Here is a 16,342-nt window from a genome sequence, read left to right on the forward strand (position 1 = left end):
TCTAAAAGAATCTATCATGGTTGTCCGTTCAATCCGATTTATAGAAATTCGCAATCCAACTTTTTTTAAGAATCAAATTGCAATTTTAGAACAATCGGGTCAGGGGCATTCCATTGATACAAAAAATCGAGTTAATGAGACGTTGTACAGAGAGGTTATGTCCGATCAAAGTTTGGCCAATTTGAATAAAAAAATATATATAATCATTGTTTTCCAAAATCTTTCCAATATATGATTTGAAAGCTATAAACCTCACATCATTTCATCCAATTGGAGCTAAACTTTCCAAGTGGTTTCCTTCCTTTAGATTTACTCCATCAACTCCAGTTTTTGCAGCACGCTTAGAAGTTAGAACTAGCTGGAAGTTTAAAAAGTGAGTGGTTCCACATTAATTTACCAACGTGAACAGAGCAAACAAATTAGGAAACCAGAAAACAACTTGCTATAAACGGCGTCTCCAACAATGAGTGAATAAAAAAAAGGAAAATGACTCAAACAGTCCATGAACTTTAGCTCAATATGTAATTTGGGCCTTGAACTTTTAATTTATTCAATATAATCCCTAAACTTTAGCCTAATGTTCAATGTGGTCCTATCACGCCCCAAACCTCGAGCGTGCTAACATCCCATCTATGGTCATGTAATGGCAACGTCCCAGGACGTGTCGCCAATCCAATCGTTCTAGCTTACGATGAAAAGCATGCGGAAACGAACTTGAAAATCCCAACAACAATTAATAAAACGGGATAGTAAGGAAAACACTTTGAGAAGAAAACCAATGAAGCCATTTTATAAACACATCGTTAACCTTAGGAAGATACAATATACAAACCTATCACAAGGCCACTTTCTAAAAGACCACACATAAACAAAAAGGGATTTGGTGGTCGGGTGAACCTAGCTTCACTATCAAAAGGGAGCGATAAAAAAGATGGGATATCCAAACCCATCATCAAACCCGGTGATATCCAGGAGGCGTCTCTGGATCAGATTCCTCTTCGTCCGGATCGGACTTCGGATCCGTCACTGTTCCGTCCGGCGGGTCTAAGTCCATGGGGTCCCATACTTCTTCCCCTACACCTCCATTCGGTGGTCCATCAAAACCCCTAATGGGTCTGAACAACCCATCTCCGTCCCTAAGGAACCATGTAATGAACTCATGTGGCTTCCACATCACCAAACCTTTATCCACCCAAACAGTGGTCGCGTGCTTCTAGTACGTCCTATCCTGCCTTGCCGGATACTCAGTTACAATTATGCCCATGTCCATGGGTACCCCAAAATGAGTGGGCGGACGGTTCATAGTCGGGGGTTTGAAAGCAGTTAACAAACAACAATGAGATATACTCAGCAAGTTAACGATCTAAGCCTCGATTAGGAAGTCAACTCATCACGGATGCACCTAAAACATGCAGCGATACAACGATGGCAAATCAATAGCAAAGCAACCCCGGCTTTGCCATGACCATATGCACAAGCAGACAATACAATCCTGCATAAACGAACAAGCCATAGAATCACCGCGAGCGTTCTTACCTTGCCTTAGTATACACGCCCTGCACGATATAACTCAGTACATACCACAACAGTACAATCGGTATATAGATAATCCGAACACATAGCAACTTTCACAAACTCACATGTCTCGATCATTACGGCCACTCAGGGCATGCTCGTCCTTGCACGGGGGTCTTCTGGCTTAACCGGGTATTTCATTACGGCCATTCAGGGCACGCCCGTCCTTGTACGGGGGTCTTCCGGCTTAACCGGGTATTTACACGTGATCACACGTAATTAATTCACACGTGATCACATATACATAATTAAACCGTCAAACTTTGCATGCTTCCCTTTTCAAACATCCTTGCCCTATTTAACTTATAAAACTTGACATATAAACCCGACACCTCGGGATTTACTATTTATATGCTCACGAAAACCCTTTTAAAAATTAAATAACAAGGTTTCACACATGGCAATTATTATTTAGGGCAAGACGGATAATAAACAGCATGAAACGGACATGATTGAACATTTAAATTAAGTATAAAACAATCATATAAAATGCACTTATCGCCCTAAGTGCGATAACTTATCAACCAATTAGTGATAGCTTATCACCTAATTGTGATAACTTATCACTCAAAATCAATAGCTTATTATCCCTCCGACGATAGCTTATCATCATTTCCTTGATAGCCAATCGCATAATTGGTGATAGCTTATCACTAAAACTTCGATAGCTTATCACTAAAACCTCGATAGCTTATCGCATTTTCTCGATAACTTATCGAGTCCACTTATCACCTATCGCGATAACTTATCACTACCGCTTATCATTTATCGCGATAGCTTATCAACTAATCCCTTGTTAATTAGCACTAAGCATAATTAACTTAATCTAAACTCATCCTAATCAAGTTTAACGTACTAATCAAGGGATTAAGGCGATAACTCACCCGTTAACGATTCCGACGACACGGGCGCGACGGCGGCGGCGAGGGCTACACGTGGCTCGGTCCGGAAACGACACGGGGTGACAACGGACGGCTGGACAGCAGCAAAACAGCACTGGTGAGGGCTGGTTTGGCTTCGGTGAAGGTGGATAGGCGGCGAAAACGGCCCAGACAGACAGCACATGGCTTTGGGCGATCATGGCATGCGGCTGGTAGCTTGGTGGCGGTGCTGGCCGATGGTGGACGGTGTCGGTGATGGCCAGAAGTGATGAGGCCGAGAGGGAGGGAGAGAGAGAGAGAGAGAGAGAGAGAGAGAGAGAGAGAGAGAGAGAGAGAGAGAGTTTGGGAGATATTATCCACTCCCCAAGATCTTCACTCATCATGCAATTGCCCCCAAAGTCTTCACTCATTAAGGCATTATCTCCCCTTTATCACTTATCAATAAATGCTAGAAGGACATTTTGGTAATTTCACAAAGTATAGTATAAAATACTATACGCGTATATGGATCAGTATTTTGTACGGGCTCATATAAATCGAGTTCGGGTTCAAAAGGATAAAGATTGGGCTAGAATTGCTAATAGGTTTGAAAATTGGCTAAGTGGGCTTAATGAGTCTCATTGGGCTTGCTTGGGCCCAATTGGGCCGAAGCACATTGGGCGTGAGGCCCAATAGGCCTTCGCTCGGCCCACTTCTTCATGGGCTCCAATTCTCGGCTCGTTAACTCCATTTCCGAGCATTTCGAGCAAACCGATAAACCGGAGAATTAATGAGGTGACGTATAATAGGTTAGTCTTGAAATCCTTGAAAGTTCGATCCCCAATTTCGGATTCTAATTCATGGTCAAAATCGATCAATCGCAACTTTAGTATATCTCAAACTAACGAACGGCTTTTAGGAGTTACGCCTATTCGACCCGTGGTTGACTTGATATCAATCCACGTTTAAGTTTTCTCGAGCCATGGATGATCTCGGTTGTCATGTAATTGCGAAGGGTCAATTGCTAGTTCCGAAGTACACGATCAATAGAGATTGGTTTAGGGTCGTTTGCAATCCATATAATGGTCATGCGGAATCACCCGCAATCCGATTGTATACTATTGGTAAAATATTCTATAACCGTTCCTTGATCGTCTATAATGGCTCAAAATTATCCCTCATCAATCTTTATGGTCGAATTATCATTCCATGGTTGAGTTCTCAGGTTGTGCGTACTTAATTTCTTAATTGCCTCTCCCTAATAGTTAATCTCTCATAAGTGATCAATCCAGAGCGAAATTTAACTAACAGTGCATTGATGAATGTAATCATTTCATTACATCCAGAATAGGGTCGAAACTTGAGAATGTCACAAGTCCCTGAACTTTTAATTTGTTTAATGTGGTCTCTGAATTTTTAGTACCTGTTCAATTTAGTCCCTGAACTATATGAAAATGTTCACAGCATTTTCATATAGTTCAGCAACTAAATTGAATAGGGACTATATTGAACATTTTCATATAATTCAGGGACTAAATTGAATATGTACCAAAAGTTAAGGGATCACATTGAACAAATTAAAAATTGAGGGACCACATTGAACATTAGTCTAAATTTAGGACTACATTGAACAAATTAAAAGTTTATGGACCAAATTGCATATTGGGCTAAAGTTTAGAGACTGTTTGTATCATTATCCCTAAAGAAAACAACATCAATTGGCTTTTTCATCGGGCTCTTTTTCACATTAAAAAGTTTAGTGATATCTATCTTGCTTATATTGACATTTTTGCAGGCAAAATCGTTCTTATATGTACTGTTTATCATTATGTAACTCTACCAGTTAGATGGAACACATTAAAAAAAATGGAAAAGAACTCTATCAAGAAGCAATTATCTGTGCTTGTAGATGTAGTACATTGCAGAGAACTAATGGACAAAATTATATAAAAAAAAAAAAAGTTCTAGAGTGCCAATTCAGTAATAAACATTTCAGTTCGCCAATTGAGTCTTAAACCTTTTGATGATTTGCCAATATAGTTCTTTCGATCAATTTTAGCAGGAAATTGCTGACGTGGACACCAGTCATCTTACATGGCACAGTCGATGCTGACGTTGGCAATTTCTATATTTTTTATTTTCTTTTCCAAAAATCTCAAATTATGTCAACTGTGACACATTTACCACAAACTTTTTTCTGTGACACCAGAAATCCCAAAATTTTACCTGTGTGACTCATTTACTCTCCGTCAAAGTTCCGTCAATGAGGACCGTTTAAAATTTGCCTATATTGACGTCGTAAAACAAATGTTGTTGACATAACGCTCACGTAACTTAAGTGAAATAAAAACGACCTTGTTTTAACTAAAAAAACTTCTGACGGAATCTTAATGGAGGGTAAATGAGTCATATTGGTACAAGTTTGAGGTTTTTTATGTTGCAAGAAATTTTTTTGGAGTAAATGTGTCACAGTGGGCATAGTTTGGGGTTTCCATGCCACAAAGAAGGTTTAGAATAAATACGTCACAGTGGGTATAATTTGGGTTCTTTGTGACTTTTTTTCTCTTTTCTTTTTCTTTTTTTCTTCTCCTATTTTTATATTAAGTCTGGTGAGGGTCAAGGTCCATGACTAGTGAGGGCTTCACGACCCTCGCCCAATGGTCGGCGAGGGTCAGTCGGCGACCCTCGCCGGACCTAGTGAAAGAAAAGGAAAAGCAAGAAAATTTTTATAAAGTTTAAATAAATTGTTCACATCAGCACCGACCGTCCTACTTAGTATGGTTGGCGTCCACGTAAGCAACTTTGGACTAAAATTGGTCGGAAGTATTATATTGGCAAATCGTCAAAAAGTTTAGGATTTAATTAGCAAAATTAAAAAATTTAGAATTGAATTAACATCAATATAATAAATTTTGAGACTCTTTTCCATAATTTTCCCAAAATAATTACCACTCACCTGTTTGTTTTGACTTGCTAAATGACGGTCAAACTCCTCCATGACTTTACTCAACAAAGATTGCACAATTTGATTAAAAAAAAAGGGAAATTGAAATTTTTGCTTAATTTTGCTCTTGCATCGAACTCGAAGGATGATAATAGGAACGTTAAAGTGGACCCTAATGGAAAAGATAAAAAAAAAAAAAAAGGGGGTTTAAAAGACAATTTGCAAAACTGAGCCGTCCTATCATGGCTGTAATCTAAGAGCGCAAATGATAACCATTTTGTTTCCCTGTTATTCTATTTTTTTGTTCCCGGGAGTAGGTTGGTAGAACCGGTTTTGCCCTCCAGCTCAGATGAATGTTATGTCAAGGAAAAAGGCAATGTTCTTGACTAAAGTTGCCTTATAATTCTGACGCTTTGAGTTTGTTTCTCATGATAACACTCTTCGTTAGTCTGTATGAGCGAGGAGCTGTTATAGAGTAATCTTTCGATCCCGCAGAACCTTGCGACTATTCTCTTACCTTCTGGAAACAACAGCTTCCCGCTAGGAACTCCGAAAATATTTCGGTACGCCCTTTCTGTCCCCCAAATGCATCACATGATGCCCCGTCCCCGGCATTGCAGAGCTCCTAGACTACTTAGAGATTGAGTCTCCTGCACAGGCATTCCAACAGCTATGTAACTGGACGGCACAATCGATCCTGTCTGCTCTTGTATAAAGGCAAAAGGCATAAGACTTGTCAAGTGGCCAAACATGAAGCAATTATATATGGACGGGGCATGCCAAGGGATGTGCCACATGCTTCTTCACATGCATTCAATCGTATCGAAAACCCGTATCAATTGTAATCACTAAATCACCTATGAAAAAACCACAATGCCAAAGCAAGCTGAGTCCAACAGACAATTTGACTTGACCATCCCCCAAAACTCGCAACCGCAGGATGATGCCGGCCTTGTCCGCCGCAGTCCTTCTGCAAATAGCATGCCAATGACCGCACTGTGTCTTCTCCCACAGACTTTCATGAAGGAAATTCCGGAAGTAAAGTCAGATACTCGTGATGGCTTTTATCCTTTGAAAGCAAGTCAAATACTATAGATGCTGTGGTTGCATCTGGTACCATATTTTTTCCTGCCATTTTCTTAAGCAGCTCGATCACCTTCAACGCCTCATGATTTTGGCAAAAAGTATGCATTGATGTGCTGAATGTGAACGACATTTGGAGCACAGCCATTGTCTTCCATTTTGAAAGATAGCTCATTTACTAGCTGCAGCACTGAGGTCCTGACATGTATCACCATGTGAAGAATGTTCACTTGACGAACCATCCAGAGGCTTCTCGCTAGCGGAGGAGATCCTCGACAAGGAAGAGGGAAGTATCAGTCGCATATATTCCAAGGCCATAAAATAATACAGTTGCAATTCGATAACGTCAAGGAAACATCGTTATACAACAGAAATAAAACAATGTACAATTCAATTCTTGGCAATTTAATCTAAAAGAAATCTACCATGGCGGTCCGTTCGGTCAATAATTTCAAAAAATCGCAATCTGGACATTTTGTTTTTAAATGTCGAACCATCTTTTTTGATACAATCGGGTCACGGACTTTCCATAAATATAAATATCGTTTTTCAAAATATTTCCAGGTCACGCTATTTGAAAGCTTTAACCTCACGCTTTTCATCCGATTGGAGCAAAACTTTCTTAGTGTTTCCCTTCCTCTAGGCGTACTCCGCCCATTCCAAATTTTGCAATACACTCAGAGCTAGCTACCAAGTTCTAGATCCCAAACAAAATAGCCAATAGCAATGGTGATTGAATAATTTCTAAATAGTTACATCGGTTACTTTGTTTAGAAGAAAATATTTTTCGGGAAAACACTTTTTTCATTTTTCTGCATTTGATTTTCTTAGGAAAATGAATCTATGGAAAATATTTTCCTAATTAATGGAAAAGGTTTTCTTATCAAAGATTAAATTCTGGAAAATGATTTCCTCTTTGAAAGAATCGGAAAACGTTTTCCGAAATAAGACTAGCTATCGGCACTTAGACTCGAAACTCTATGCTTGGGCACGATAACCCCAATGTTGGTTCCCGGGTCAACGGAAAATATTTTCCTAATCAATGAAAAATATTTTCTTATCAAAGATTAAATTCAGGAAAATGATTTTCTCTTTGAAAGAACCGGAAAATGTTTTCTAAAATATAACTAGCTATTGGCACTTGGACTCGAAACTCTATGCTTGGGCACATAAACCCCATCGTTGGTTCCCAAGTCTTGACATTCAGGACCAGATCTCTAGCGGCTGGGCCCGGGTCCATCAAGGCTAGGCCCGAGACCACGGTGCTCAAGCCTAGACCTCCGACGCCCACACTAGGGATGATCAAGGCCGAGCCTAAACCCTTGGTGACTGGTGCTAGCACCCGATGCTCCAAAACCCTAACTCAGGTCCATAAATGGCGTGCTTGGTCCCTGGCGCTCGAGTTGTAGTCCCAGCCCTTAAGCGCTAGTCCACAAAGACCGTGCGCGGGTCTTCAACGCTCAGGCTCGGATCCTTAGTTAATGGAATTGTTCTTATAAAAATATTTTTTTTAAAATCAAAATTTTAATTATTTTTTATTTTTAAAAATCAAATTTTCATTATTTCTTCTTTCTTCTTTCTTTTTCCTTTTTCCTTTTCTCTTTTCTTTTTTTTTTCCTTCCTCCTTATTCCTTCGCCGGCCGCATGCCTTGGCGGCAGTCGGCAGCTCAGTGAGCTCGAGGCTTGACCAATCCAGGCATGCCCGAGCTCCGCCGAGGCTAGCAAGGTCGAGCTCTCTTGTGGCAATTGCCGGGCAAGCCTATACCTTGCCTGTGGTTGTCACCAGCCGGTCACGGCGGAAGAAGAGGAAAAAGAAAAGGAAAGAAAAGAAAATTTAAAAATTAGAATTTTTTTAAAATAATAAAAATAAAAATTATTTAAAAATTCGAATTTTTTATTGCCTGAAATATAGTCATGAGATTGAAATCATTTTCCAATGAAATCGAAACCTTAGAAAAAGATTCGATCGTGTATCGCCAAACAAAGGAAAACTAGCCATATTCCTGGAAAATGCTTTATGGGAAATCATCTTCCTTTATGATTGAGTTTTTTGCGAGGTGCGTTTGTTTCACGTAAAATATGCCATTTTTGGGAAGTCATTTTTCGGTGTTTGGGTAAAACCTGAAAAAGACTTGAAAAAGATTTTCAGCTGTTTGGTGAGGAAAATCTGATGGTAAAAATTATCAAAAAAAAATATATTTTTTAATATTTAAAATATTTTTTCTTTTTTTTTTCTTTTTCCTTCTTCTTCCTCCCATCCGCCTCTCCACCTCACCCGCTGCTCCTTCCTCCTCTCTACCACCACCACCACCATCGTAGCCATCTCCGACGACCTCGTCTCCCTCTGCGTCGACCCCGTCCACCTCGGTCGCCTAGTCCTCGACCTCACGCGAGCTTGAGCTTGCTGGCCTTGACGAAGCTCGGCCGAGCTCAGACTCACCTGGATAGATCGAGCCTCGAGCTTAACCTACGTCTTGGCCAATCGCCAGGCTTCCGAGGCATGCGGCCGGCAAAGGAAGAAGGATGAAGGAAAAGAAAGAAAAGAGAAAAGAAAAGAAAAAAAAGAAAAGAGAAGAAAAGATTTAAAATAATAAAAAAAATATTTTATGAGAATAATTTCATTAATAATCAAGGACACACGCACGGTTTTTGTAAACTCGACTAGAGCTTGACCATCTGGGACCAAGCATGGCTTTTGTGGACCCGAGTTCGGGTGTCGGAGCCTTGGGTACGGGCACAAGGGGTTCGAGCTTGGCTTGATGGTCCAGGGCATAGGCTGGTGAGCTCGGCCTTGCTGGTCCGAGCTTGTGGCAGAGGCTAGGAAGAGGAAGGAAAAAGAAAAAGAAAGAAAAAAAAACGAAGGAAAAGAAAAGAAGAATATTAACAAATTCAAGATGAGAAATTCCGAAAAATGTTTTCACCTTCTTAGATTAGAAAATTCACTTTCCTATTTTTATACATGAATATTTTCCTTGATCGGAAAGTGTTTTCAGTTGATTTATCATTTTCGGCGAACCAAATGAATAAAAGTCCGAAAAATAGATTTCCAAAAAACATTTTCCCTTAAACAAACACACTTAACTTCACTATGGAAAGTAATGCATAGTATCAGTGGTTGAGTTCTCGCAACTCATATTTGTGTCTTTCCCTATGCTTCCGATGACCTGACATGCACAGCTTTCGGTCCTAGCAGGATGAATAAATCCAAGCAAAGTGAAAATGGCCAGCAAAAGCTTTATTTTGATTAGTTGGAAATACCATTCTAAATATCGTGTGAGATCCACCACTCCGAACGTTCATGTTGGTTTCGCCGAAGTGTCCATATATTGATTATAAGAAACTATGCTCTTTTTCTATACGCGTGAAATCTGAAATAAATAGAGAGGCTCGATTTTTTTAGTGTTTTCAGACAAACCTTCGCCTTAGCCTATGAGCTTAAAAGCACTTGATTCTAATCGTTCACAATTTCCTCTTTAAGGCCTGCGACGAAAATGCCTCTCTACAAAACAAGAGAACTGGGAAAAAGGGTGACCATTCAATATTCTCGAAGAACTTATCTAGGCCAATCCAACACTGAAATTGGTCCACATATCTAAGCTTTTATGCATCTGCAATTCCTGGTTCTCCACGGCAAGTAGGTCATCAATCACTTCATTGTAAATTCCCATGTAGGATACCCGGATTGGAAACTCGGTGCCCGACATCTAGTGGCAAAAGGCCCCCACCGAAACAACAGTTTAAAACACACGTTAAGAGACTAAGATGACTCCAATTTGATGATATGTTCAACATATCACGCTAATTCCACTCCCAAATTGTCTCCATACACACCCTCGAAAATTAGGTGGCGAAAGTACCCATGTAGCCCCTTTTCTCTATCCCTCAACCTGCTCAGACTCGCCTTTCAATCGCACGACACCGCCATTGCTGGCTTTCGCACAATGTTGCCGTCATACGTCACCCATTACTTGCCTCCACCCAGCTCACATTTTTTCCCTGAAACACGGTTCTCTCTCTCTCTCTCTCTCTCTCTCTCTCTCTCTCTCTCTCTCTCTCTCTCTCTCTCTCTCTCTCTCTCTCTCTCTCTCTCTCTCTCTCTCTCTCTCTCTCTCTCTCAACTATCACTCCTCGTTACTTTAAGCTCTAAGCGCATATTGCCATGATTGCTCGAAGCGAGGCTGTTTGAGGCGGTCGACCTCATATTGACCTAGGACTGAGGTTTTGAGGTCTCGGCGACAACCTTTATTACTAAGCGTAGCGCAGTGCAAGCGGAGAGAGGGAGAGATATTGGAAGATAGTGAGAGATGGAAGGTAGTGAGAGATTGGTTATCAATTGCTATCAACTAATTGAAATCAATGGAAAATTCAACAGCAGTAACCAGCGACTCGTGGCCTGGTCCAAAAGCAATGGTGCTGGTCAGGGTGATTTTTTGAAAATATGACGTGATGATTTTAATTTTTCTATTGGGGTGTTTATTTCAACTATATGGAAACGGAAATGCTGATAAATAAAAGGGAAAAAAATAAATTGTTGACAATCTATACATGTGTTTAAAATTTGATAATATAGCATGTGTAGCCCTTATATCACATGAATAGTGTACATCTTTTTTATGAACATAAAAGCATGTTTTCCTTTGCAAAAGGCGAAAAATAATTTCCGGTTCAAATTCAGATTTCAGTCACACCTTGGCAAATATTGTCATTTTTTGGCAAAATAACTTCTTCGAGGACATATTCCAAACATTTCAAATTTTTTCGCGAAATAAACTAAGCATGAAATTATAATTTCCGCGCTTTAGAACTTGTTTAACTTCAAAAGAATAATGAGACGACAAGCATAGACATGGCACTCATCGATATAGAGGTTTATTAATTTTCCTAATGTATAATGAATCTAAAGTCTTAAGCGCCAAAAGCCCTATGCACGATGTTTCAATAAACGCAAAAAATTACTTCTAAAAATCCCTAACCAACTTTTTTATTTTCCGTCAGAATTCAAAATATTCTTCAGATTTTAAAAACTTACAAAGAGATTATATGTGAATCCATGTGTCAAAAGAGGTATGTTGTGAAAGTTGCGGCTATTACTAATTAACAAAACAAGTCAAAAGTGCTTCCGTCACAATATTTAACTTAAGTAAATTGTAAAAAGTAAAAAAAAAGGTTATTGGGAAAATGACACTAATGGTCATTGAACTTTAGCTGAATATGCAGTATGATTTAATGAATTTTTAATTTGTTCAATGTGGTTCATGAACTTTAACTTAATGTGCAAGTCGTCCCTGAATTTTTAAATTGTTTAATGTGGTCCATAGAATTTTGGTACACGTTCAATTTAATCCTTGTAATATATGAAAATGTTCAATATTGTTTCTAAACTTGAATTAATGGAATGACGATATTAAATATTTTCATATAATTCAAGGACTAGAATGAACATAACTGAAAAGTTCATGAATTATATTGAATAAATTAAAAGTTTAGGGACCACATTGCACATTGAGCCAAAGTTCGGGGATTACATTGAATAAATTAAAAGTTTAAGTACCACATTACACATTGAGCCAAAATTCATGCACTATTTGTGTCATTATCCCAAAATATTTCACACACATTTCGTTTACAGTTGCATGAATATCGTCTTACTATTGATTATGTTATATCTAGATCCTCAACTGATCCAACCAAGCTTCTTCTTTTTAAAGTTAGAAACCCGGGAGCTTTACTTTTCAGAGGTTCATAACTCCAACGTTAAACTAGTTCAAGCTCGAGGCTCAAATCCATAATTCTTGCTCATGAGCAATTTGAATCTCGAACATCTCAATCGGTTCAATTAAGCCCTCGACTGCTATCGAGAAATACAAATCAAATCGAAAAAGCGCAGTTTAAGGATGCCACGCCGTGCGCGCATTTCGAGCGATGCGTGGGCACAGTTCATCGAGATGATCCGATTGCGCTTCCTGAGCAAAGGCTTAAGATTTGATTTGAACCGGTGGAAAAATTAACGACCTCGATGCTATTTCGTACGCAAGATTTAGGACATCTGTCACGCGAGCAGACGAGCCCGTCACTGTCTAATAAGTTCCACAGAAAAAATCCGAAGCTGGCCATGTAATAAAACGCGGGTTGTCTCTATCAGGTGGCCTGCTTTCGCCACTTGGGGGGCCTCTTTTCGATCTGAATCAAAAGGCGCTTGTCTGCTTCGCTCGTCGGTGTCGGGGGGGTTTCTTCAGTGTAAATTGCAGATCTCCCTTTCAAGGTGGTGGTGGTGGTGGTGGTGGTCCATTTCGCACATTGGCTGTCTAATGCCTGGCCTCCTCCTCCTCCTCCTCCTCCTCCTCCTCCATGCTGTTCACACCCTTTTTGCATTATTCTTTCTTCTTTTCTTTCGGTCCCGAGGCGTAAATTTCGTTCTCACCGACCAAAAAGCCGGGCTCGCCGCACTGTTAAGATCAAACCGTGTGTGCAACCCGGCGCATGTTTACAGAGTAAGGCTCTAAACGAATGATTTGAAAAACATTTTTTTTGGAAATGGTTGCTCGCATCGCTCACGAAAATGAACATATGGAAAATTATATTAATCGCCTGCGAAAATGTTCGGGTGTAAATTATTGTTGATAATGAAAATATTTTTTATTGACTAATTATATCAAGTGATACGGTGGAGAATTTTTAGGAAAATATTTATAGATTTCGATACTTATTTGAATTTTAATACTTTGTGTCGGGACAATCGCCACCCGCCGACAATGATGAGTACCTTTTGTTACTGTTACTGCAAAAAAGTGGAGAAATTTTCTATATAAATATCGTATTGCAAACTTAAAAAGGGTGCAGCTAACATAGCATCTAGAAATACTAATAAATCAGAAAAAATAAATATACATGGCCTCTACAAATATACAACTTTTAAAGAGATGATTGCCGCTTCTTTCCGTATATATCACAAAAAGCCCAAAATTATTTCTAAAAGAATCCTCTCTCCCAATTTTTTGTTATCCTTTGGTTGGTTTTTTTGCCAAATTCATAGTCTATGCTTTACTAACAACTAAAGTGATATATTTATAATAAAAAAAGAAGAAGAAGAGGTTAAAAGCAAAAGTTTAGGAGAAAGTCATCACAAATGAATTTATCTTTAACAAAGAATTAAAGGATGTCTTTATTTTTGAAGTTTTAGAGACGAAAGTGAATTGCGTAACTATCATAGCCAAAACGCAATCATCATCGGCCTGCCTCTTAATCAATCTTAATTTACGTGATTCAATTGATGTGGGATCTATCTGGTCTTTTGATTCTTATTTCATATAGATACTTCATTTCCATGTACATGAAATCAAAACAAAGCATAGTTGTCGCCCCAGAAAAAGAAAATCAAAACAAGAACTTGAAATAGGTTTATATATATATATATATATATGTGTGTGTGTGTGTGTGTGTGTTGAAAGCCCGATTGACGCAATGTTTCTCATAAATAACTTATGCGAAAAGGATTGTTGCAGCCGTGATTAGAGATGTTGCAACTCTCATGAGGCATTTTACAAATTTCTCATAGTTGCAATACTCAATAACTGCAATAGCTTACAATAACTTTTAGAAAGCTATCTCACCAATCATCTAAATACCTCGGCTTTCTAACAGATAGTACCACATGCACAAATCAAAATCCTTTATAGCATAGCTATAGCTTAGCTCGACATAGCCACAATCATACCATATACTTGCTCCCGTTATAACATTGTGTATCTTATTGTTTCCATGACACATAATCCATGACTACTACTATCACAATCGATTCAATACGTTGAGTGCTCTAAGGCAATAAATGTTCACCGATCACTTGTTAAGTAATTAACTAATGAAATTCTACGATTTTTTATGCACTAATATTTTTGGTATTATGCAAAATCCATATTTTGAAAATTAAACCATTCTATGTCAAATACGTTCAACAGGGCCACGAAGACAAGGGATCTCCATTATTATTTTTTATTAATTTCTGAAATAATCGCGTAATTCGAACGTCAATCCTTTTCAAATGAGATGGTAGAGAAAAAGAAAAGAAAAAGGAAAAAGGAAAAGGAAAAAAGGATCACATAAAGTCAAAGCGTGGCACACCTGTAAATAAGCCCTCAACCCAGGGGCACACCTGTCCACCACCTGTCACCTTTATTTAAATTCCACAGTCGTCCCCCCTCTGCCTCTCTCACTTTCCTCTCTTCCTCCTCCCATTCCTCCTCCTTCTGCAACCCACATAAACACCATGACCAAGACGGCCGCCGGCTGCTCCGGCCACCTTCTCCGCGGCCTCCTCGTTGCCGTCGCCGCCGCCGCCTGCCTGGCCCTGTCCGCCCGCGCGTCGGCCTCCTCGCCCCTCGACTTCGCGGCCGCCGTCATGCCGTACTCCGCCGGCGAGTGCGGGGGCTCGTTCGCCGAGTGCCTCGTCGGCGGCGGGGAGTGGGGGTGGGGGGAGGAGGAGGAGCTGGCGATGGACTCGGAGACGAACCGGCGCATCCTGGCGGCGCGCCGCTACATCAGCTACGGCGCGCTGAGGCGGAACGCCGTCCCCTGCTCCAGGCGCGGCGCGTCGTACTACAACTGCCGACCCGGAGCTCCGGCCAACCCCTACTCGCGCGCGTGCAGCAGGATCACCGGCTGCCGGGGCTGAAGTGAAGGACGGTGGAAAGGTTAACGAGGGTTTGACTTTTTTTATTTTCGCTTTCGAAAAATTCTGAATATATTTATTTCCTCTTTTATGTAAGTTTTTAAGTAGGAAATTTAAATTTAATGTGGGTTTTTGCGAATTATTATTCGAAATAAGGGGGGCGTATTTATACGTAGGAGGGTATTATTGGGTTTTCATCTTTGGCGCAAGGTCTTTTCTATATATACAATATATTTTTTTTTTGGTTCTGGTGTAAAATGGAGCGCGTGCACATTAATAAATTTATGTATTTTTTTTTGTGGGACGTAGTGATTGATTGATGGAAATGAGAGGAAATTTCGTATATTTTTCGTGAACTTTTTTAAATTTTGTGGGTTACGATACCTTATATAGAAGGTACGACGAAATATACATTATCACAGAATTGCTCTGTTTCGGGGGACGTCGACTAATTAAATTTACATCTCGATATATTGTTGATATAATAGGAAGAGTAAATGAATTGTTAAAATGCAGTAAAAAATGCTGCTCAATTATCGACAAAAAAAAGAGAGAAGAAAACCCGAAGCCAAGCCAAGGAGAGAGAGAAAATATTATACTTCGTTAAAGCCGGAGGATAATTTGGTTAGACGTTCTCGGGCTTCGCCGAGAGCGGATTTTTCTTTCACTAGTAATTCGTAAGAAATTGACATTTGAAAGATTAAACAAGATGTTTTAATTACGAAATATTTGAATTATTATGTAATGAAAAAGAAATTACTGCCAAAAAATACATGGTATGGAGAAATTGTGTGAATGTTCCTGAAAAGAGAAAATTATTTTGAGATCTGAAACTTTTTTTGGGAAAAAAAAAAACTAAATTTTAATATTGAAAGTTGTGAAAGTTCACCTGTGGATACAATCCGATCCTCCGATGCAATAAAGGAAGTGCAGTGGATGAGAAAGAGCGTGATGTGGTATAGGGATTACAGCTTCTTGAGTCCCTCGATTTCTAAGTTCTTGACATTGATGAAAGAATCTGACCCCCCCAAAAAAAAAAAGACATTGATGGAAGAAAAAATATTTTTTTACACGGAAATCGTTTTTTAGGAAAATTATTAGCTTTTCGGGGAGAAAGTCGTTTTTGCCTGATCTAAATTTGTTATTTTCGGTCTATAGAAAACGTTTCTCGTAAATCGATTAGTTTTTCATCATTCAAATATTGAAAAGTCGGAA

The 16,342-nt window shown here is 39.4% G+C and overlaps 1 protein-coding gene across 1 annotated transcript; it reads left to right on the forward strand.

Annotated features, from left to right (window-relative positions):
• Positions 1-14,675: 14,675 nt before the first annotated feature.
• On the forward strand, positions 14,676-15,426 carry LOC115692855 (rapid alkalinization factor-like). The gene has a single exon (XM_030619817.2). The coding sequence runs from the start codon at positions 14,726-14,728 to the stop codon at positions 15,128-15,130; it is 405 nt and encodes a 134-aa protein (XP_030475677.1). The 5' UTR covers positions 14,676-14,725; the 3' UTR covers positions 15,131-15,426.
• The last annotated feature ends 916 nt before the right edge of the window (positions 15,427-16,342 follow it).

The sequence above is a fragment of the Syzygium oleosum genome, unplaced genomic scaffold (assembly GCF_021117445.2).
Source record: "Syzygium oleosum isolate NSW1041296 unplaced genomic scaffold, Sole_v2.1 Sole_v2.43, whole genome shotgun sequence".
Taxonomy (NCBI): Eukaryota; Viridiplantae; Streptophyta; class Magnoliopsida; order Myrtales; family Myrtaceae; genus Syzygium; species Syzygium oleosum.